General features: G+C 45.9%; 1 protein-coding gene across 4 annotated transcripts in view; it reads left to right on the top strand.

Annotated features, from left to right (window-relative positions):
* MAPKAPK3 (MAPK activated protein kinase 3) overlaps positions 1–22,163 on the top strand; it is a 514,657-nt gene that overhangs the window by 157,006 nt on the left and 335,488 nt on the right. For all 4 annotated transcript variants that reach the window (XM_069644064.1, XM_069644065.1, XM_069644066.1 and 1 more), the window contains one exon: positions 6,480–6,714. In XM_069644064.1, the coding sequence (XP_069500165.1) occupies positions 6,508–6,714 (207 nt within the window). In that variant the 5' untranslated portion in view covers positions 6,480–6,507. The remainder of the gene's footprint in view (positions 1–6,479; positions 6,715–22,163) is intronic.

Raw genomic sequence — 22,163 nt, forward strand, 5'->3', positions numbered from 1 at the left:
TGATGATTTCATCTGGGCTGGAAGCAGGTGAGGTGAGTTCTTTAAATATTGAGAAAATTTCTCTTGATTTGGTGCTGGCAATTGTGATTCTATGGTTATAGGATTCGGATTTGGCTTGGAATATAGCTTTTTTGTAGGTCAAAGAGATCTCTTTGAAATCGTTGAGAGAGGATTGATTAGGTGCTGATTGCCACCTGGATAGAGCTTTGCGTTTCTTGGTGTGAAAGGCAGATACTTCTTCAGTGAACCAAGAGTTGCAGTGCATGGATTTTTTTCTTTTTTTTCTTCTAGAGGGGCAATAGTTTCGATGGCTTGAGTGAGCGCGCTGGAGTAGATGTTGGCAAGAGAGGTAGGGTCATGGCTAAATGGAGGTTTGAGTTTGGGGATATCGAGTAGAGGAGCAAGGTTGGAAGCAGTGAGTTTTTTTGGAGCTTCTTACTTTGGCAGGGGGCAGGAGTCAGGGTTTTATGGGTGGGAGTGGTGGGAATGAAGAATTAAATGAAGTAGTGGTCCGTCCATGGGAGGGGGGAGATGGACGTGATGGCAGCTGAACAGTTGTGATCAGCAATCCAGTAAATGGATCTGCCGTTGTTGGGAGTGGGTGTCGTAATTTTGTGTTCGAACCCCATGTGTGAGAGTTCTTTGGCTAAGTTTGCGGATGCTTTGTCTTTCGGGTCAGATAGGCCAAGGTTAATATCACCTAGAAGGATGGTTTTGGTGGTGCTTTTAAGGTTGTTGCCAATGGTTTGGAAGAGTTGCTTTTGATAGTCTGGGGGTGATCCTGGTGGTCTGTAGGTAATGAAGAAGTTTATGGTGCAGTTAGGGGAGAGGGCTAGTTTGGCAGAGAGGAGATCAGCGTTGTTGTCCCATTGGTGGTTACACATTCTCATGGCGAGCGTATTTTTAAAGATGAGTGCAACGCCTCCACCTTTAGAATTTTTTCGGTCCTGTCTGAGGATGGTATAGTCTTGGGGGAGGGCAAGGTGTGTGGATGGGCTGGATGCTTCATGGAGCCAGGTTTCAAATATGGCTAGTATGTCTAGATTATGTGTGGTCATTGATTTCAATAGCATGGGCATGGACAGAGCGAGCATTGATGAGTGCACATCTTAAATCTTTTGATGGAGTGTGTATGTCGGCGTTTGGGGTATGGGAGGTGGTAGGTGCGTGTTTAAGTGACGGAGGCTGGAGCATGATGGGTGCGGCATGATGGGTGCTGGGGTGGTGTGCATGGTCAGAGAGGTGGGTCTTGGTGACTGATGTGTGGGTGTGAGAGCTAAGTCTGTTGTTCCTAAGGTATTTGGAGGGTGGTGTGCTGCAGTGAGTTAGGAGATGTTTAGCTAAGAGAGGTTAAGTGCGTGGTGTTAGTCTACAGAGCCTGAGGCTGAGGTGGTGTGGGTGATGTCGGGTTGGTATAGTGGTAGAATGTAGTTTGGGGTGCTGAAGGTGATGTGGTGTGCATGAGGTCAAGTAGTGGTGTATTGCATGGGTGAGCATGCGAGTCTGGGTGAGAAGGCGGCATGCTGCAGATGGCCAAGAGGGAGGGAGGGAGGGAGGGAGAGAGAGATGAGGAAGAGGGGAGGGAAGATGGGGAGAGAAGGTGCAGAGGTGCTGTGGGGCGGGTGCCAGGTGGATGCATTTGAAGGGAACAGATGTAGTAGGGTGCTAGTGCACGGACAGCAATACTGTTAATCAGGGACGCTAGGGGCAGGCAGCAACACAGTTAACATCAGGGCCACTCGGGCAGGCAGCAACACAGTTAATATCAGGGTCGCTAGGGGCAGGCAGCAACAGTTAATATCAGGGCCGCTAGGGACAGGCAGCAACACAGTTAATATCAGAGCCGCTAGGGGCAGGCCAGCAGCAGCAACATAGTTAGTGTTTAAGACAGTCGATGACTGTTGTGGAGCAGTTAACGTCAGGCTGGGCCAATAGCTTGCTAGCATGGGCCTACAAGTGGAGTGATCCTTGGGGAGGGAATTGCGCCTAAAGGAATGGCATGCAGGGGGGACACACCTATGGCTCTCAGCGAGTAGGAGAGCGTGCGCAGGCAGCATAACGGCTCTTAAGCGCCTGTAGAGCTCTGTCAGCTTGGTCAGTGTAAGGCCTTCTTTCCTGGCCTTACTTCGCTGGCCGCCGGCTATTGGGTGGCAGTGATTCGGCGCTTCTTGCCCAATCCGGGCCAAGGAGAAGCCAGGCAGAGGAAAAGGACAACATTAGGCAGGGGGCCATGAATGGGAGGTGGCCATCTTGGAAAGGGGTAGCCTCGTGTGTGTCCCAGGAGATACGGCGGTGGATGGCTCCGATATTCAGCAAATGGAGCATTTTAGAAGCACGTAAGTAGCCGAGTTGTTGGTACTACTGAATACACGGCAGATCGTGAGATTCATGCAGGGAGCAGTAAAGCTTCAAGGCAGCGTAGATAATGCCTGAGCTTACCTCCGTGCTTAGAAGAATCCGGACAGGGTGTGCTACTCCGGCAGCACACAGCGGTGGCCCTAGTGAGCTCCTTCTCAACGTAGGTGGGGGAACATGGCTTTGCGGCTGAGGCAAGTGCATCTTTGCAGGTACCACTGCGATGGATAATTCTGCTGCTGAAAAACTGGGCCGAACTACCTACTTAGTAAGTGTTGGGGACTCTTCTTTGTCCAGACCTATGGATACTAGTTCATTTAATTCTCTGCTTGAGTGTCAAAATTATGAATAATGTATTTAAGACAAGGTGATGCTTAACAAAAATATGTCAAAGATGTTCAACACAGCCGTGTCTTTTTTATGGCAAACCTGCAAGATGTGTGGCAGCAGTGGTGACCTGGTTAGATACTATACTGCTGAAATGATGCTTAGTAAATATAGTTACATTAATGTTTATTATAATAAGGGATTCGCCCACCTGACTCTTAAACAGTACTGCAATAACGGATTCTTCCATTGTATCTTTCCCTTAGCATTCCATTTTCTCTGTTCCACACTCCACGTAGCAGTGGTGGGAGTGTGGACATAGAACATAGAATGCTACAACTGCCTTTCCCGTATGACATTTTTGACTAGTCTATTTTTATCTTTTAATTATAGACATGGAGAGGTGGACAAGTGTGTCCCAGATGAATCTAGCCAATGGCTAAGTAGTGTCATCACACTGGCTGCCTGTGGTGGCAGTGAAGTCGGCAGACAACTATTCCCCAGAAGCTGTCTCCTTTACTTTCTTTGCCAGGCTGCCATGCTGGAAATGCTTATTTCTTTGTGGCTGCAGAGACAGTGGCTGTCAGGAAGTGGGTTATGTCTTACCAAGGCTGGATCTTGAATTGAGAAGCCTTCTTTTTCTTGTTTTTGGAAAGCCTGGCTTCACTGATTAAAGCTGTTTTTTCGAAAAGCTGCTAATCTAGTGTGTTGATATTCGCTGTTCTTGTTTACAAGTGCGCCAAGTGTTTTGATGGAGTTTTCTGTGTCTTTGGGTACGATACCGTTCCAATCTTTGGGGATTTATTTATTATGCTGGATGTTAAAATCCACCTGCGGTAGCCGGAATGCCAGAGATGACCAAGTTGATGGTGACATCTGGCATACCCCTTGTTGGCATCATCAGATAGTATCTGGATCTTCTCACTCTGAAGTAAGCAGGAAAAATATGTCTCGTGGAATGATTTGACGTTGAGTTCTTCAACATAGAGTCTGAAGTTTTGACTGAATATCTCCATGTTAAGACCAATCTCACTGACAAGTGTCTATGCATCAAAGAAAACATTGCAAGTGATCCTCTTGATGCTGAGTGAAGGGAATAGCTGGAGTGTGCCCAGGTGGGCATGCAACATTTCTAGTGATGTTGAAAGGAGGTAGAAGGTCTGTAATATTGATGGACTTTCTCTTTGAGAAATGCAACCACTGCTCTATGTGAAAAGGGCTGGAGCCCATACATTGTGTGGACTGGCCAAGCTGGTGTAGTTAAGTCTGAAGATTGTTGCAATTCTTTTGCTTCATTTTGTGCAATTTCATGTTCTTACAGATTTTGATTGACTCCTCAATTCAGTGATGGTTTGGTAATCAATAAAGCTCGAGCTCAGTCAGAATAAAAAACAAACTAGAGGAGAAAGAATACATAGAGTGGGAGAAACTTTGTTTATTTTCTGTGAACAAACCATCAATCGTACAAGGAAAATATTGAAGAGTTCACTTAGTGGATAAAGTCTTGACCTAAAGCAGTAGTTGGGAATCATCCCACGAGTGGGCAAAAGTAACTGGTTTTCAACTACCATGATGTTAGCTCTGTGAAGGCTCCAATCGCAAATTAATTATCTTATGTGCAAACGGACATTATACTGCTTTTCCCACCTTTTTTGTTTCTTTTTCGTATTTCAAAACTATACAAACAAATAAACAGTGCACTTTCAAAATAGTCTTTCTTGGCACAGGATTTGTTTGTATAATTGTGGAAACTGTTCCGGGGTTTCAGATCATGTGCCAAAACATTCAAGTGTTCATAATTAATAATGATCTCTGGTTGGGTCAAACAATTCTTTCTACAAAGTGTAACCCATTTCTGTTCAGATACATGCATACTAGTATAATAGACTAGTGCAATTTCTGCAGTTTTGTCAGGCTCTTGTCAGATGGTTCTGGAAGGGTAGGAACGGTTCGTGGGAGGAGAGGAAAAAGCAGATGTGAACCCAGAGTTGTTGATGGGTGCAGGCCAGACTTACCACAGTCTTGCATGCCAGTATGTTTTTGTGGCTTGTGCGAGTGATGCTTTGGTATCTGTGTATCCAGAGGGGGCAGCCAAAGACTGGTTAGCTGCCAGTGCTGCTATGCAAGAAGAGCCACTGGGCTGCAACAAGAGGGGCCGGGGTGTGTGGTGGCAGGGGACGACATGCTTGAGGAGTTGCGGTGTATACTGAGTGAGTACTTCAGTGTTCTGTGGTGGTAGGGTTGCAAGCAGGTGTTACGCTACAGTGTGCATGGGATTCATGTAAGAGATGTTAACAAGTGAGTAGGTTAGTTGGGGAAGTCCAGTACTGTGGGTATTGATCTGGCACACGGGTACTTTGCTGTGGTTGCTTTCATGTTCATGATGATTGTTGGGTGGTCGTAGTTCAGGAGTGTTCAAGCTTCCCTTTCGAGGCTTTTTGGCTGCTTGTGGGTTGTCTTAACAAGTCCAGTGTCTGTTGTTGATGTGAGAGAGGGACTTTGCAGGACTTTGGCTAGAATTAATGAAACAGTCCTGCTGCTCTAGTCCTCTCCGGTGTCCGAAGTGTTAGTGTTTTGGCTAGTGTGCGAGTTAAACAGTGATGTTGCTGTAGTAGGGTATGGGTATGCATCATCTCTGTTGTCTAAAGCAGGGGCGCCTGTAGTTGGCCGAAAAGCAAAAGGGAGGTGGCCGGGGGGTGAGAGGGACAGGCGTGTTAGGAGGCTTTTTCAGCCGCCAAATTGAATTAAACACATGAAAAACAAATAAGTATCTTGAGGTGTACTTGTCTTTATTTCTATATCCCATGTCCATTTAGCCCCCTACCAAACTTCATGTCCCCCCACCAAACAGAATAGCCCTGGTCCCCATCTCCCATATCCCCCCACCAACATGGCCCTGGCACCCCACGCTTCACTCCCACCAACCCGGCCCCAAGCCCCCCCCCCATCCACTGCTATCAAACTACATGGCCCTGGACCCTTCCTCGCCTCCCCCCCAACAGCAATAGCCCTGGTTACTCATGGTCCTCTCTATTCTCACCCTCCCCACTTACTGTGTTAGGTCGAATGGATCATGGGGCAGCTGCAGACGGGTGGCAGGTCAGCATGGATGGCTCGCAGGAAGGCTGGCTGGCTGGCATTGGTGGATGCTTAGAGCACCTCACTCGTACTGTGTCTGATGTGACGAGCCTAATGCCTTCTGGCAACCTGCCTTATTAGCCACACCACACGCACTACATGGCGTCTTACGAGCCACGTAGCATACCCACTGAAACAAAAGAGGGCCAGTATTGTTCCCGGCAATGAAACCTCTCCTAATGGAGGACAGCCCACTGTTGCTTGTGTGCTCCAGTCCTTTAAGAAATTCTTCAACAACAAAAAAAGCCATGCTAGGCCGCACTTGGCCCATGGGCCGTAGGTTATCCACCCATGGTTTAAAGTGAAGGAAGGCACAATTCTGTGACCAAGACACTGGTTATAGTGATCTCTGGGTTGTGGTTATTCTAGACCTGCTTTGGTCCTCTGTGGAGGGGTGGGGTGCGGAAGAGAGGTTTGGCTTGTTGGTGTCTGTTATGGAGGATGCATGGGCAATACTGACCGATTCAGCTTGTTCTTGCGTGTGCTCTTGTACGCAACGTTTTGCTCAGAAGGGTCTTGGATTCCTAAGTTCACAATGGTGATAGAAATGTGACCAAGTAAAATGTCTCCAATAAAAACCTGTTATGGGCAGAGTTGTACAGTGTGCTAGCATGCTTTTGCTGCCGTTTCTTCATTTGTTCCTCCACTTCCTTCCGAAGGTGTTGAGCCTGCCACTTCCGCACCGTAATGGAAAGCAATGGAAATCTTCTCGGACCTGAGCAGCAGAACCTTACCAAGCCCCCCATCAGTGCAGCAGAACACCTGAGAATGCCATTCAAGAAGCATGCTATCACAGATGACTACAAAGTGTCCAAACAAGTGCTGGGTTTGGGAATCAACGGGAAGGTGCTGGAGTGCTTCAACCGAACAACAGGACAGAAGTGTGCCTTGAAGGTGGGTGCCCTGCTTTGCAAGAGTCAATTATGCACCTGATTGTTCCCATGTGCTTTCTGCACTTAATGATTTGCCCCAGGGATATTGTCGTTGTTGCTGGGGCTCGGGGAAGGAAAAGAGGTGCGGGCGCTCTACACTGGTCTCATGTTTTAGTAAATGAGTGTTGAGCCACCAATGTGGGAAGATAAAAAAAAATTCTGTGACTTTAGGGAGATTTTAAATGGGAGGTGGGGGACTGGGCTGGGCGTTCTGAGAAGGTGTTCTTCTCTTGCTGGTTTATCATTCTAGTTCAATAAATTGGTTCTATGAAGAGGAGCACTCTGGGACAATGCAGATCCCTCTTCAGTAGTTAATTTGATGCTATTGTGGTGGGAACGGATTCTTTTAACCAGGCATTAGAATTTGTCAGCTGCCATCTTTGCCTTTCAGTGGTGTTTGGATACAAGGCAGGATTATTTTTTCTTCTGTTTCTTTACCATTTGTAACAAACAGGGAAGTAAGTGGGCACCACTAGTTTAGAAATTTTTATATATACAGGTAGATGTAGAGGTAAAAAATGTATAATAGTGGATATTTGAATGGAGCTGGCTGTTGCAAGTCTGGAGACACCCGAACTTCAAAATACACCAACAGCTAAAGACCAAGTAAGAATACAATAACAAAATATAGTTCTTATCAAGGTATCACAGGAGTACTTCAAGGTTGGTAAATAATAAAGATGAGGTTGTCAGTTGATTTTCATATAGTATTTTATCGGAAGGTTAACATTATGGCTGCCTATTGCATGCCGCACCGCTGCACCCTACTGTAGGCAGCTTTAACGTTTGCCAGCTCCCGTACAAATCTTCCAAAATGTTCCGAAATGCATTGGCTTTAGTCTGAAATATATATGGGTTGCGGCAAATGCTCCCTCACTAAGGAAATATTAGTGACAGCTTTATCCTTCCGATAAAATACTATATGAAAATCAACTGACAACCTCATCTTTATTATTTACCAACCTTGAAGTACTCCTGTGATACCTTGATAAGAACTATATTTTTGAATGTCTTGATTGAATGCCCGGGTCTGGGCCCTTTTTGAGAGCGGCTGTGTGACCTTTTATTGTTACTTGGTCTTTAGCTGTTGGGGTCTTTACCATTTGTAGCCACAGCTTAGATTGTCATCATTCTGTATCGCCATCCTCTGAATACATTGAAATGATTTTAAGTATCGGCTCGCTTGGTACCCATGATCTTCGTACTTGAACAGTTGAAAATTATTTAACGTGTGCGCAAAGTTCTCAGGACAAACCTTTTTAAAATAGTTTCTTTCAGTAGTTATTAATTCTTCAGCGTAGTTCTCTTATCTCCCCAAACTGTGTTTAGACTTAGAATGACTCTGAGACGGGCCAGTGCTTTTCCATGTCGCTCGATTCCTGCAGCTGCACCTGTGCTACAGCTGACATATCTTCAGGCAGCTTTCTGGGACACGATTACCTTTGTGGGAAGTGGTTACTGCGTAGATCTCCCTCCTAGAGAAAATAAATGTAGCTGTGGTCTCTGAGAAATATGTGTTCTGAGTGCTAAGCCAATCATTTAAGTCGCAGGAAGCCTAGGAAACTAAACAAGATGGAATTGGCGGCACTCAAGGTCATAATCTCTGCAAGATAAAGGTTCTGAAGGTGACGGTGCCTGCTTGGAAAGGACCTCAGAGGTACGGTCTTGGCAAACAAGGGCCCTTGAGAATATAGTGTCCAATAGAGGGCCCCGAGGTCATTGTGTCTGCAGGACAATGGCACTCTAGGTCCTGGTGTTGCAAGGGAAGGGTATTTGAGATTTTGCAGAACAATGGAGTATTTGAGGCCATGGTGCCTGCAAGATGAGCAACTCGAGAATATGGTGTCTGATGTGGCAGATCATTGACCTGATCATGTCTGCAATCCAAGTCATTTATATAGAGGCAAGTATGTAACTTTCTATGCAGGCAACAATGCTGTGGAACAGTGGTGTGCAACCAACCGCTGTCGCGCTAGATGTTTTGGGCTAAAATTCCCATCAGCCTTAAACATCATCATCGCTGTTGAGTGCTCTTGGGAGTCCTAGTCAAAGATACCTGGAGAGCTAATCTGCAAGCCCTTTCTGTGGAGTAAGCAACAGAAAAAGTGTCAGGGGTCAGAAAATAGATGCCTGATTACCAGCTGACTCTATTTCACGATGTAATAGTGTATTGAGAGGCTATCCTCAACACAGGGAGTTCATTTCCCCCTCCCCCAATCTAGGTGTTGCACACTAAACGATTTAATGTCCGTTCTTTATTCAGCCCTATTTCTGATTATCATCCCCCTTGGATCCCTCCCCGTGTGCTACTAATGAGCCAAGAACCAGGACGGTGCACAGGAAATATATTTGTATTTATTTTGATGACAGGTAATAGAAAATTGCACTAAAATGTCACGCTACACTTCATCCATGGCCCAACACAATACACTTTTCTCTGCATAAATAACTCAAAATTTGGTTGGGAAAACTCAAATCAAAATATTTTACTTCATACAAAATTCAAAATAAATGATCGACACTGGTCCCTGAAAAAAATCACTTTACATTTGCAATGCTGTACAATTTCAGTTTTCATGTGCGCTTAAAAGGCTAGCAGTAAATAAACACAGGGTGATTTAGCAGTGGGTTTTTCAGAATTCCCCACCCCTACTTCGGTCTGTGTATGGGAAGTCTGACAGAAAAATTGGGATGATTTAAGAATTTGGGATTTTAGACCCCCCTCCACTTAAAGGCATGTGTTGGGGAAGCAGAACAGAACGATTGCTCGATTAAATTAGACTATAGTTTTCAGCGCACACTGGTAATTACCTTTAATATAGAATTTTAACAAAAATCACCCTGTGCTGTTCCGCCAAGGGGAATTAATGAAAGACTTTTTTTTTAATTAAATAGGCTCAGGATTACCTAGTTTTGCCACCCCCACCCGCTATAAAGGGAATGTATTTAAGAACAGCAGACCCCTCCCCCCACCTTTTGATTGTAAAGCATTCAATTCTACCTACATAGAAAACCTCTGTGTAAAGTTCTGGAAAACCAGCTGCATGTCAGGACCCCTTGGATGGATGGGGCAGGGGTCTGGTCACTCCACTCTCAAGGATGGTCCCCAGCTCACCACCATAGGAACCAGTCAGCTTTTAGGCATTCCCAACAAAAGGCAGCTTCACCCAGATGCAATCTCAGCCATATCTCCTTTTGGTGCTTTCTTGTGGCTGTCAGATGGTAGGCTTTAGCAGCTCTCTAGATGGTAATTTCAGCAGCTCTCCCCTTTCCTAATGGTGCATACACTTTATATACCAGTGATGACAACATCATGTTTACAACATTGGCCAGTTCCCTGCAAGAGTTTTTGCAATGAGGATTGGCCAGTACCCTTCTCTCTACCAGCCTTTCGCTATGGATTGGTTCAGGAGTGTGGAGCAGACATATGTCAATTCCCATTTGCAATCCCCTTTTTTATGTCAAAATTTGGCAAGAATCTAGCTATGTGTCAAAAACGTTGTAATTTACTAGTAACTGCATACTATATATATATATATTCTGCTTCAGCTAATAATGGGGAATTTAATAACAGCCTGGTCCGCACCAATTTGCTCAGCCGTTTGGCAATTTTCTGCTCTTTTTACAAAAAGCATAACGTTTGGAACAAAATTATTCCCCACATAATCTCATTTTACCCCCCGCCAGTTCGCCACTTATTAAATCCGGACATGTTCTTAGCAAATCTTGCCATCACCATTCCCTAAATCGCAGGAATTCTGTTTCAATGAAATCACCTAAAAATCACCTAAACAAAGGACACATCAATCGAGTAAGTACGACACATGGTTGCTGAGAAAAATGCCTATATGATAAGTCCTTTTATATTAATAGGAAATCTTTTGGTTATGTATTGGAGCTCTCCAGTCTCCAGCTCCACTTGCCTCTCTTGGCCAGTTTTTTTATTAGTCTCTTTGTTGTTTGAAATGTAGGCTGCAGATCGTGAAAGGGCATGCATTTGCTACACAGAGATCCTCCACTGCAGATATCTGGCAGCCTTTCCTCTTATCTGAAGGGACCCTCATTTTGATCTGAAAAGCTTCTATTTTCTTGTATTATTTTAGAGTTCCAACTTGATTGCAGCGCCTGACTTCAACCCTCCCCCCTACCTTCCGGTCATGCACCAGATAGGTCATCCACCTTGCATAGAAATTAGCTTTCAGAGACTCCAATTCTGGGGGACACTTGTTCTCCACCACCTTTCAGGCAAGCCACACTTTATTGCTGTTGTAAACAGCTGGGATGCAAGTCAGGCGCTCAGTGAGGAAGTCCTTTGTGAAGTCCGCCACGGGCCTAAATGAAATTTTCATGTGACCCATGGAAACAAAGTGGTCTTTTCTTTTCCTATGTTGCCAGTATTTTGCATGTGAAGCATAATCTACAAAAAATGTTGCCTCTCTTCTCCTGACGGACTTCTCTTCATAGGCTAGAAGTGCGCATAGGTTAGATCTGTTTCAGACTGGATTTAGGAGGGGGGTTGGTACACACGCTAATTAATTCATCCTGTGACTATTAAAACAGGAGGCCACTGTGAAGCCTGTTTATATAGCATTTATTGACTTCTCCATGGCCTTTGACAGTGTGAATACACCTTCTTTGGTGAAAACTACAGCAATGGGATTGTCCATCCAGTCTCTTACAGATGATTGTGGCGCTGCACTCTAGTGCCCTATCATGCTGAACAACCAGGGAAAGCTTTCTACACAGAGTCCCACAAGCGGCAGCCTTAAGCAAGGCTGCGTTCTGGCCCCGCTTCTGTTCAGCTTGATTATCTCTAACATAACTGATGCATTTGAAAATGTGTGTTGTTTTTCCATTCGCTTTGCAAATTCTAATCTGCATTATTTACTATACTTTTACGTTTGCAGACTTTTATTCAGTATTGCATACCTTCAATTCAATACATACATACACATAAATCATTGCACTTAGGGACCTTGAAAAGAACCACCCGTTTAAACAGATAACACAATCAATAAGTAAAAGTCTGAGGAGAGAATATCTCACAGGCTCAGAATAGCAGTTGCAAACAATTAATTAAACGTTAATTGATTGGTCAATTAACTTGTTTCTTAGCAACCATGACCTATGAACAAAGTGGGTAGTAGCTAGCACCACATTTGTTTGCAAATTCTGTCTTCGATACTGAATCACTGCACAGGTATCTTATCTCAGACTCCTTCATTAAAGGAACCAGATATTTAAATCTAAAATGCATCATCTTAACATAGAACAGCAGAAAGTGTGATGGAGACTCTTTCGCTAGACCACCTATAGGCCACAGATCTTGTTTCCTATCATTCCAAGATTTGGTAAAAATGGCTACTGGCAAAATACCAATTCTCAATCTTAGATACAAAGATGGATTATACCCCGATTGGCCTGCAACATAAGTTGTAGGTGTTGTACTCCTACGCCATGCCCAACAATCTGGTAATAAAGTGCTCATAATCGAAGATATTATGCTTGAGACCAGGGATGAAGCAAAAATACAAAGAATTCCAATGGTCTCTCGGAATGGTGAAACTGGAACATGTCGCAAACTTTCTTTATTTGGGAATGCGGTTGTGTGAACTGAGAAACAAGGCAGAATTGCATGATTATTATAGAGCAAAAATGACTGCTTTTGAAGCAGAAGCTATTATGATTAACCGTAGATATGGCCAGTTCTCTCAATCTCCCACTCTGGTATTTTATCAAATTAAGTTATCACCCATAGTAACTTACAGGGCAGAAACCCTCAGCCTTTCAGTTCAGTTGGGTTGTGATGCGCTAGAAGGTCATTTTTGGCGAAAGGCCCTTAGACTCCCTAACTGAGTCCCGGCAGCTGTTCATCATGAGCTGGGTCTCTCCCCGCAGTCAAATCTGAGATTCTTTCGGAAGAACCTCTCATTATTAAATAAGATCAACGAGGCAGAGGAGAGATCAATTTGATCAGAACTGAAATCCCTACTAGTGCAGGGTTTCTGGACTTCATTGTTTTAATTAAAGTAAGGAGTGCAAGAGAATTGGTGCGGGGTACAGTATCTCTAGTGATGTGCTGTGCTGCACTCCACAGAAAGTGAGAAAAAAAAGCTTTGGGAATCTGACTGGTTTCACACAAACGAGAAGGTCGGGACATACACGTTAAATGCCGATTTGATAAGGTCCCCCAAGCGCCTTCTGGTGAACACAAATAATGAGGCTGAGATTAAACTTGGTATTGACACGTGAAATTGTAGGAATTGGACAAAACGCACTGAGCGACCAAAGGAATTGTAGGCTTTGTAACCATACAGACCTGCTGGAAATCAATGGGCCATGGCAGCTGTTGATTTTTTAAATGATATTCTATCCACAACTTTTAAAATCTGATTGAACTTAATATTTTAGTACTTATGTGTGTATGCAGTAACTGTGTTTTTATTTCTGTGAATGGAATGTGTATGCAAGTAGCTGTTTTCTTTCAGTGAATCGAAATGGACAGGTTAGTTGTGTAATGTGTTCTTAAAAGGTTTTTTTTTGCTTTCTATTAATTTTTAAAAAGTACATCTTTCGTTTTCTCATGTTAAACTTGGATTAAATCGAATGAAATTAATTGTGTTAATTATTTAATGGCTATATTTGTAAGGTGAACTGTGTGAGAAACATGAGGATATTCTACCAGTAAGACCTTGAGGATTCCTAATTCCGCTGGCCAGGACACAGCCGTCGCTGTTGGATCCAGTTCCTGGGGGTTGATCAGTGGGGGAGGATCGCCTGGGTAAGGGAACCCGGTGTTATGCTCCGGGGAATACCCCAGGTGAGACGCAGTATTGTGCCAGAGAAGGAGGGATGGGCGAGATATAAGGCTTTTATGAGCTGTATTGCATCTGCTTCCCTTCCTGCTGTTGGATCTCTCTGGGCCAAATCCAACCACCCCTCCGTACATAATCAATCTTCTAAGGTCCCAAACCTGGTTACACCCAAAAAGCATAACTCCCAGAATCCTCATTTCAACGGTCTCCTTTCAAATACTGCCTATACGATCCTCCGATTTATCATTTTACGCATTACCAACCTGATCAGACAAAACACTACGATTCGCACAATGCCCTTTCTTCATGTCATGACCCCAACTATTCCTGCTTACCCTGCAAACCGTACCAATCCCGTCCCTCTGATTGTCATTTTCCAAAATCCCAACCGCTATGACAGAACAGTACCGTTCCCACCATCTCCTATTTTCTGTTCTTCATCCCGGTCATTTTCGTCCATTACACAAACCTTCCTTATCCCATCCCGTAGGATACTCCGTTACTCCAACCCCTCACCCCTTTTCCGATACGAATACTTTTTCACACCCAAGACAAAGGACTGATGTAAAAGCGGTTTACCTGACATGTCCCAACATAAGGGTCAGGCACATTCAGGCAATTGACTTAAATCACACACATCTGATGGCCCTTACTATTCCCCACAGGAATAAAAGGCGAGTGGAAGTACGAGGAAGGCGAGTACAGCAGATGGCGCGAAGAGACGGCGACCACGCGGTAGTTCAAAAGAAGGAGAAAAACGTCAGGAATCGAGAGGGTGGCAAGGAGAGAAGCGAGTTTGCCCTTTGCCGTCCCAGGCCCACGGAACATTTGTGGATGAGAGCCTAGGACCGCAGACAATGGCACAAGTGTCCTGCAACAGATGTCAACGGTAAACGGGGAAGCCTATGCCGATAAGCAGGAGCAAGGAAAGCTCCTGCACCCCTGGTACCGGCCTTGACTCCAGAGAAGCCAAGCGGTTCATCACAGGCGGTGAGTCGAGGGGAGAACTGATCAGAACCGGGCTGTGTTGAGTGCGAAGTAAAAGGGGGTCAACGCCCAGAAGAGGGGGACCCAAGGTTGAGCCACTATCACCCTGATCGACAGCCACAGTAAACCCAGTGAGGGGAGGCTAAGAATCGAGAGGAATCGGAGCATGGCAGAGCGGGATACAAGGGTGAAAGGTTGTCACCCCAAGATTAAGGAAATTGAAAGCAACAGTAATGAGAAGATGAAGCTATCTCCCAAGTACTAGCAGTCAGGAGGGGTCCGAGCCCGGCAGAGGGACATCCCGGGGTGAAGCCAACATCCAAGCTTCAAGAAGAAAACTATTTATACATTTGTGAATTACAATTGAAAAGGGTCAGCCCAGAAAAGGGGGACCCAGGGGTGAACCCATCACCCAGCGAGCATTGAAAAAGAACTTTAATTTGTTAAAGGAACTTTGTTTTTTTGTTTGAACATGTCAGGTCCTCGAAGGGAAGAGACTTTCAATTGAAATTAAACTTGGCCATCGACTGCCCTGATTACTGAAAGCTTGAGGGTTAAAAGCTGAACTAGCATCTTCTGATAGAAAAGTCTGAGAGTGTGTCCTAAGACCTGCCATTGGCACTGTATTTCACCCTGGAGAAGCCCGAGACTGCACTGTACTTCAAGCTCCCATCTTACTGTGTGTCCAAAACATGGGGAAGGGAGACCCAGGCTACTGCTTCCTGCCATATTATTGAAGAACACTTCTTTCTTTCCTTGAAGTCTATCCCACACCCCTTTTTGTATTAGCTGTGAGGTTTGGCAATAGGTTTCTTAGTATATGCTCATTTTGTTTTGACACAATGCCACTTGGACTGCCTTATTTTTTATTTGATGATTGACGCTCGCTCCCATCTTAGATTTAGGTTGAGATTAAGCATTTTTGCAACCTGCATACAACATTTCATTGTTCAGTAAACACCATTGAACTGTGATCACTTGTGTCTAACTTGTTGTCACCATGTGTTTCTCACAAGTGTTACCATGTAACAAACAAATGTAAGAGGATTTAATTCAATACTACAGCTAAGTCAATGCCTAGTCTGGGATACTGAATGGAAACCCTTATTGATATATCTTTATGTCCAGTTCATGAGTTCTGGATGACTACCCCTATATAACACCCCTCTCTTGGAATCCCCCTGACCCCACTGAGCCAAGAAGTAGTTCTGTTTTGCAAGTTAAAAGGTTTATTTGAGAATTTAAACAATATATACATATATATCACACTTTATAATAAATTAATAATTGAATATCACACTTAATCTGAGCAGTAATCAATAATGGAGCCAGCGCTTTCAGTTCCTCAGTTAAGGCCTTACTAGACTCTATCAGTCGCTCCTGCATCGCTACCTGTTGTTGGAGCCTATCATTGTGCTGACAGAGAGCCTCATTTTCTCTCTGTGCCTCCTGATTGGTCCTGGAGTACTGGGCCAGTCTCTGCTGCAGGAGGGTTACCTCCTGAGCTGTGTCCCTATTGGCCTGCTCCTTTCTTGCTAGAGCATCCTCCACCCTCCTGGTGTGCTCTAACAAGTTCTGGTGTTCTTTTTGGAGGTCACCCAGTCCCTGGAGGGCCAGGTGATTTTCTTCCATTTTCCTTTTTAAGTGGCAGACTTCCTGGCCTAAGGTATCCCTTTCCTGACTAAGAGCCTGCATCTGTGCCGCCAGGTCGTCCCTTTGACTTTGGAAGGCACCAGCTTTCTGGCGCTCCTGGTCAAACTCTGCCTGGTTATCCAGGTCTTTCAAAATCAGTTTATTGCTCTCTGCCTTCTCCCTATCTAGGTGGCTTTGCAGGGTGACTACCTGCTCAGCACATGCCCTATTGAAGTCTAACTGTTGCTCCAGCTTTTTCTGGCTCTGCAGTAGGGAGTCCAAACCTTCTTGGTACTCCTTCTGCAAGGCCAGAAATCTGGTATCCTGGTCCGCCTTTTCCTGTTGCAGCACATCCATATCCTCCTTTATTTTAGTGATGTACCGTATGCTGTCATTTTCTGACTCCTGGCTCCTGAGCAGCCTCTGCTCAGAAGAGTCCAGGTCAGATTGGGCCTTCTGTAGTGCCAGCAGTTGCCTACTCGCCAGATCTTGGCCTTCAGCACATTTGTCCTGCATGGCTCCCATATGTAAATATAAATATGCAGCTACCCTGGCAATCTTGTGGTGCTCATCCTTGGCCTTCGGGGCCATGTATAGTTCACTCAGGGCCACATGTAGAGGACCCTGATCTCCCCATATATCTGACCCTGTTTCAGTGACCTGTTGCGCGATTGCCTGCAACCAGACCGTTTGGTCCTGATGAGTCCACTCACCTCTCACAAATAGCTTATGTAAGAAGTGTTCTCTGGCTATTTTCATATCTACCAAGGTCGTCATTCTAGAGATTGGTCTCTGTCCTGACTTACAGAAGTTTGTATTTTATTTTTGCAAAACAGACCTTTTCCTTAGAGCGTTCCTTTGAGGAGTGCTTTACAGCGTAACACAGCGTGGTGATCCGACCGGATATGTGTATGTGGTCAGCTGGCACGCTGTATTAATCTGCACAAGTGATAGATCTAACCCAAAGGTCTCATACCTTGTTAAAGGCCATCGCTTCGCTCGGACCATTAACTCGGTCTTCAGTGCCCATAACGCCTGGTACGGCCCTCGCTGCAGGTCTATAAAGCTATTTTATGCATGGTCTGTTTTCTAGGCCAATATTTAACATTAAAAAAACAAAGATGCAAGGATGCCGGGCTAAAAAGCCAGAACTGATAAAAGGTGAATCGGATGCTACAGGGACAGGCGACACCTATTGAAAGGGTAGTGAGAGCGTGCTTCAGCCAAAGTGACACATTTTAGAAAATAGAAAATTAATTTATAATGATCTGCTGCAGAAGTTGGTGGGATGGTGGGCGTTGGGGGAGCATCCAGATTAAGGGTGAATCCAAGAACCACCTATGAGTAAAAGAAGGCACGGCAATGGACTGGCATTGCTTATCTATTACCAAGTATGTTAAAGAAAATTAAATGTTTTCATGTTTCATAGCCGCCTACCACTCCGTCCTTCACTACTTCAGTGATGTTGATTTAGGCGTGCTTTACTTATAAGACAAAACTATTGCATTGGAGTACAGAAAAGCAGGTGATTGGGTGGGAAGAGGGACACACTGCATGTGGGCTGTCTTTGGTTATTTACCCCCACGATGACCACCCATGGCCATGCTAACCCCTAGTGACATTGCCACTCACGAACTGCCTTTCCCGATTCAAAACACACCCTCCTGGGATCTCTCTGAGCTTGCTCTTTTATGCATTAACATCAAAGCATGTGCTGTATAGGGCCTGCCCGTGTTATTTCGAAGCTGCATTTTGAGAGTTGTTTAATTGTTGCTGTAAAACAGCCCCAATATGTAATAAAAATGTCTTAGCCAGCTGTGCCTTCAGCCACCAAATTGTATATGTAATATGTTTGTCCTCGTATCTACTCCTTTCACTAAAGTCCTGTTAAAAACAAGCATTGGCATAGCAAACCGTTTTGACCTATGTATCGGTATCAGGCATTTGCCAGGCATTGACATACACCTAGGTTCCCACGCCATTTTCCAGATGTATACATCTTATGGCTAGGTAATGCTATCATGGCAGTACCTGGTAACTGCCCATTCCATGCCTACACAAAAGCCAAAACTATTTGCTTTGTCGGTGCTGGTTATTCAATGTCATACAGGCTGTTTGTCTTTGCCTGCTTACGCCTATACATTCCTAGGCTGGATCATGGCTGCGTGTTGAGTCACCCCTTATTAGTTATTTGTAGTTCTTGTGCATGGTGCCCCTGCTTTGCCCACCTTTACCTTCATCTGCTCTCTGGATGCACGGAGACGGCTGTGTCTAGAAAAGCTCATTAGGCCTCTGTCAACCAGACGCGAAATCCCTCTCAGACAGTCGATTTAGCATCTCTGGAAGGGGTGCTTGTAATGGGATGGGCGGTAAGATTCTGCACAGCGCCAGAGCGAGAGGGTTGGACCCTGGCCAGATAAGCCCCAGTGGCATAAACGAAACCCGGGCAGGTTTAATCTGCGGAGTAGGATTAGAACCGGCGCCTTCAACGTAAACACATAATCCTTACTGGGCGCAGATGCGCGCACCAATGAGTAGAAAGGAATGGCTTTTGATTACAGACATGGGGCCAGATTACAGAAATGTTGCACTGGTGCAAGTGCAAAGTTGCACGGTATTAGCACTAGGGCAAAGTTTGCCTTATTTCTAAAAACACTTGGAAATATTAGAAAACCATTACACCATGATAAGTGCATTTTGGCATGGTATAACAACCAGGGCAAAAATTGCCAGGGTGCAAAAAAGATACATTTTCACTGTCTTTTTGCATCAGGGCACAGTTTGCCCTAGTGCTAATATGGAATGGTATTAGCACTAGGGCAAACTTTGCCCCGGTTCAAAAATGTATCGAAAATGTATCTTTTTTGGACTAGGGTTATGTTTACCTTGGTGCTAACACCATGCCAAACTGCACTCGTCGTGGTGCACTGGTTTTCTAATAGGTCCCAGTGTTTTAAGAAATAGGCCAAACTTTGCCCTAGTGCAAATACCGTGCAAACGTTGCACATGCACAGGTGCAAAGCTTCTGTAATCTGGCCCATGGTCTTCCCAAAATCATGGCCTGAAGAATGACAGGTGGAGAGTCTGGGGTGTTTCAGTCTGAGGGCGGGTATTGCAGGAAAGGAAACCAACGGGCACTTTACCTACAGACGGGATCCTTGTGAGCAGCGACCATATTCTTCCCCTGCGTCACCTGATTGGCCTTCAAGGCCCCCTAATCCTGTTTACGCAGCGCGTCCCAATCTGACAGCGTCATTTATGGCGGCCATTGACAGCTGGGGGAGAGGAGATACTGGGGCGGGGGGATGGTGGGTTGCGGCAGGAGGCGTATGCGCATTTTACATACAAATTGGGTTAATCCTGGTCTGCGCAAGGTCTCCAAATGCCCACTACGTTACCAGAGCCGCCAGTGTCATGTCATTGATGGGGAACCTAGTGTGTTTAGAAAAAACAACAAAAAACCAACATGTGTTCCCTTGTGCACATCTTCTCACCCCTTGCAGTGCTGGTTAAAGGAGACAGCACATGGAGTGCAACAGTATCCCCGGGGGCAGAGACGTCTGGTGAATTCTTTCATTGTCAGGGCATCAATATTTCTCATGATTGTGTGCAAGCAACTGGCAGTATAGAGGGATCTCTAACCAAGCCCATCCCTTCTGAACTCCCTCTGCCTTCGATCTCATTCACTGGTCCCATTCTGCGCTACATTCATTTTTTTTGTTGCTTACTCTTATTCACCGACATGCACTATTCCCCACTCTCCACGTCACAGCACCTCTGGGCTCTTGGTCCTTCTGCTCCATGTGACCCGTTCTGTGCAACTTGCAGGCAGGAAACAAGGGTTGGGGGCTGTAAACGAAACGCCTCTTCCTGAGTCCTGGATCTTACTGACTCTGGCCCTCCTAACTAACAAGGAAGCACAGGAGAACTTCAAAACACCTTTTGTAGGATGCAATACGCCAGCCAGGATGTCCAATATGCCATGAAGGGTTAGTGAAGTAAAAAGCACCCGGCCTTGCATGGCATATTGGGCATGTACAGCTGGAGTCCTTCGCACAAAGGCAAACCTTATTCTCCCCCCCACCATACCTCCAACAACACAGCCGGTCCACGGGCCCTTCCTCATCTACACACTACAGGTAAGTGACATCACTGGGCCGGCTATGGTTCGTCCATGATGGTCGTGCTCCATTGTTGTGTCCCTGATTCCTGCCGATGCGTCTGCGGGAAACAGGGAGGAGTAGGCCCGCGTGGGTGGGTCTCTGCGCGGCTCCGGCAGGAGCAGTAAAGACACGGACACCTTTCGTGTTGCTGTCTTGCCCCGGAACTGCCTCTGCTGCTTGGGGGCGGGGCATTTATTTGGACGCCTTGCGTCACCGCGTAGTGGGATGCAAGGCGGATATAACATTCCTCCTTTATTATAACTGAACAATAAACAAATACACATATCTCAGCCAACGGGCTGGCCCCTTTTTCATTAAGTCACTTGTGGGGATTTTTCTACCACTCATAGTCTCTGAGTCTGGCTGGGGGCCGGGTGTTGGCTCTTAAACCATATCGTCCTCCCCTGGGTATGGCCCCCTGTGTCACCTCGGGTTGCTCACCTTCATTGTCCTGCTCACCAGGTTCTGGTTCGCTCCACGGTTCCTTGGCTCCTTCGTCCATGCTCTCTCCATCGTGTTGGTTTTCCTGTCCCTCGTTCCTCGGTGGATTCTCATCTTCTTCAGGGGACATTCACCATCTGTCCACAAATTCCTGGGCACTGCTTTGAACCATGAGGCATTTCTCGTTACTTGTCTTGGCCCCCTTTTTGCAGTAGTCATGGTGCCATGGCGTCCACTTATTGTCCAAGTGGCTGCGTCATAGCGGGTGTCCGGTTTGGATTTGGACGGATTCCTCACCATGAGCACTTGATCACCGACTCAGTGGTCGAACTGCCTGGCACGCCTCTTGTTGCTCATGTGGGCGTTGGCTCCTGTCCTCCTCGTTTCGGTGCGCTCGTGGTTGAGCGTGTCTGGGCCCCTGCTCGGATGATGTGGTATGGAGGAGTTGATGATTGTGCCGTACATTAGGTCTGCCGGCGGTATTCCTGTCGTGCTGTGGGGTGTAACCCTGTAATTCCATAGGAATCGGTATAAGTCCACCTGCCATGGGCTGGCGTTCACGCGTGACAGGCGTAGTACCTTATTAATTGTCTGCATGAAGCGTTCCACATCATCGTTTGCCTGCCGCCATCGTGGCATTATGTGGTGATATCGGATGTTGAGTTCTTTGAGGTATTTTTTGAATTCTTCCCCTGTGAAGGGTGGGCCATTGTCGCTCTTGATTGTTCTTGGCAATCCATGCGATGTGAACATTTTCTCGATCGCGGGTATGACGACCTCTGCTGCTGTGGAGTTGACACTCTCGACCTCCGGGTACCTGAAATGGTCGTCAATCGTCACCAGTAGGTGGATGCCTTCCTGTATTTTGCAGAAGTCTATGCTTATGGCGTCCCATCTGGAGGACCCTCGCACCGCCGATTGGATGGGCTCCGGATTGGGTGGAGGCCCTGTTATTTGGCATGGGAGGCAGGTGCTGACTAGCCGCTCGACTTTTCCGTTAATCTGGGGGAACCACACCCGGTGCCTTATGCGGGCTTTGGTCCGTACTATTCCCTGCTGGCCTTCATGTGCCAACGCTATGACTTTGTCCTGTAGGCTCAGGGGGATGATGATTCGGGTTCCTCGTAGGATGAGTCCTTCTTCCGTGATGGATAGGTCCTGCCGGATCGCGAAGATCCTCGTGAGGAATTCTTTGGCTTCTGCTGTTTTATTGTGGATGTTCCGTAGGAACGACCTCCATTCCCCTGAGATGTTCGTGTCCTTTATCAGATTGCAGCATGGGTCCCTTTGCGTGGCCTCTACTATGTCCTCTAGACTGATCGCTCGAGGCATCATGGTGTGTATCACCTGGCAGATGTGCTCTTCCGTCTCTT

Source organism: Ambystoma mexicanum, chromosome 2p (assembly GCF_040938575.1).
Source record: "Ambystoma mexicanum isolate Mex_15411 chromosome 2p, UKY_AmexF1_1, whole genome shotgun sequence".
Taxonomy (NCBI): domain Eukaryota; kingdom Metazoa; phylum Chordata; class Amphibia; order Caudata; family Ambystomatidae; genus Ambystoma; species Ambystoma mexicanum.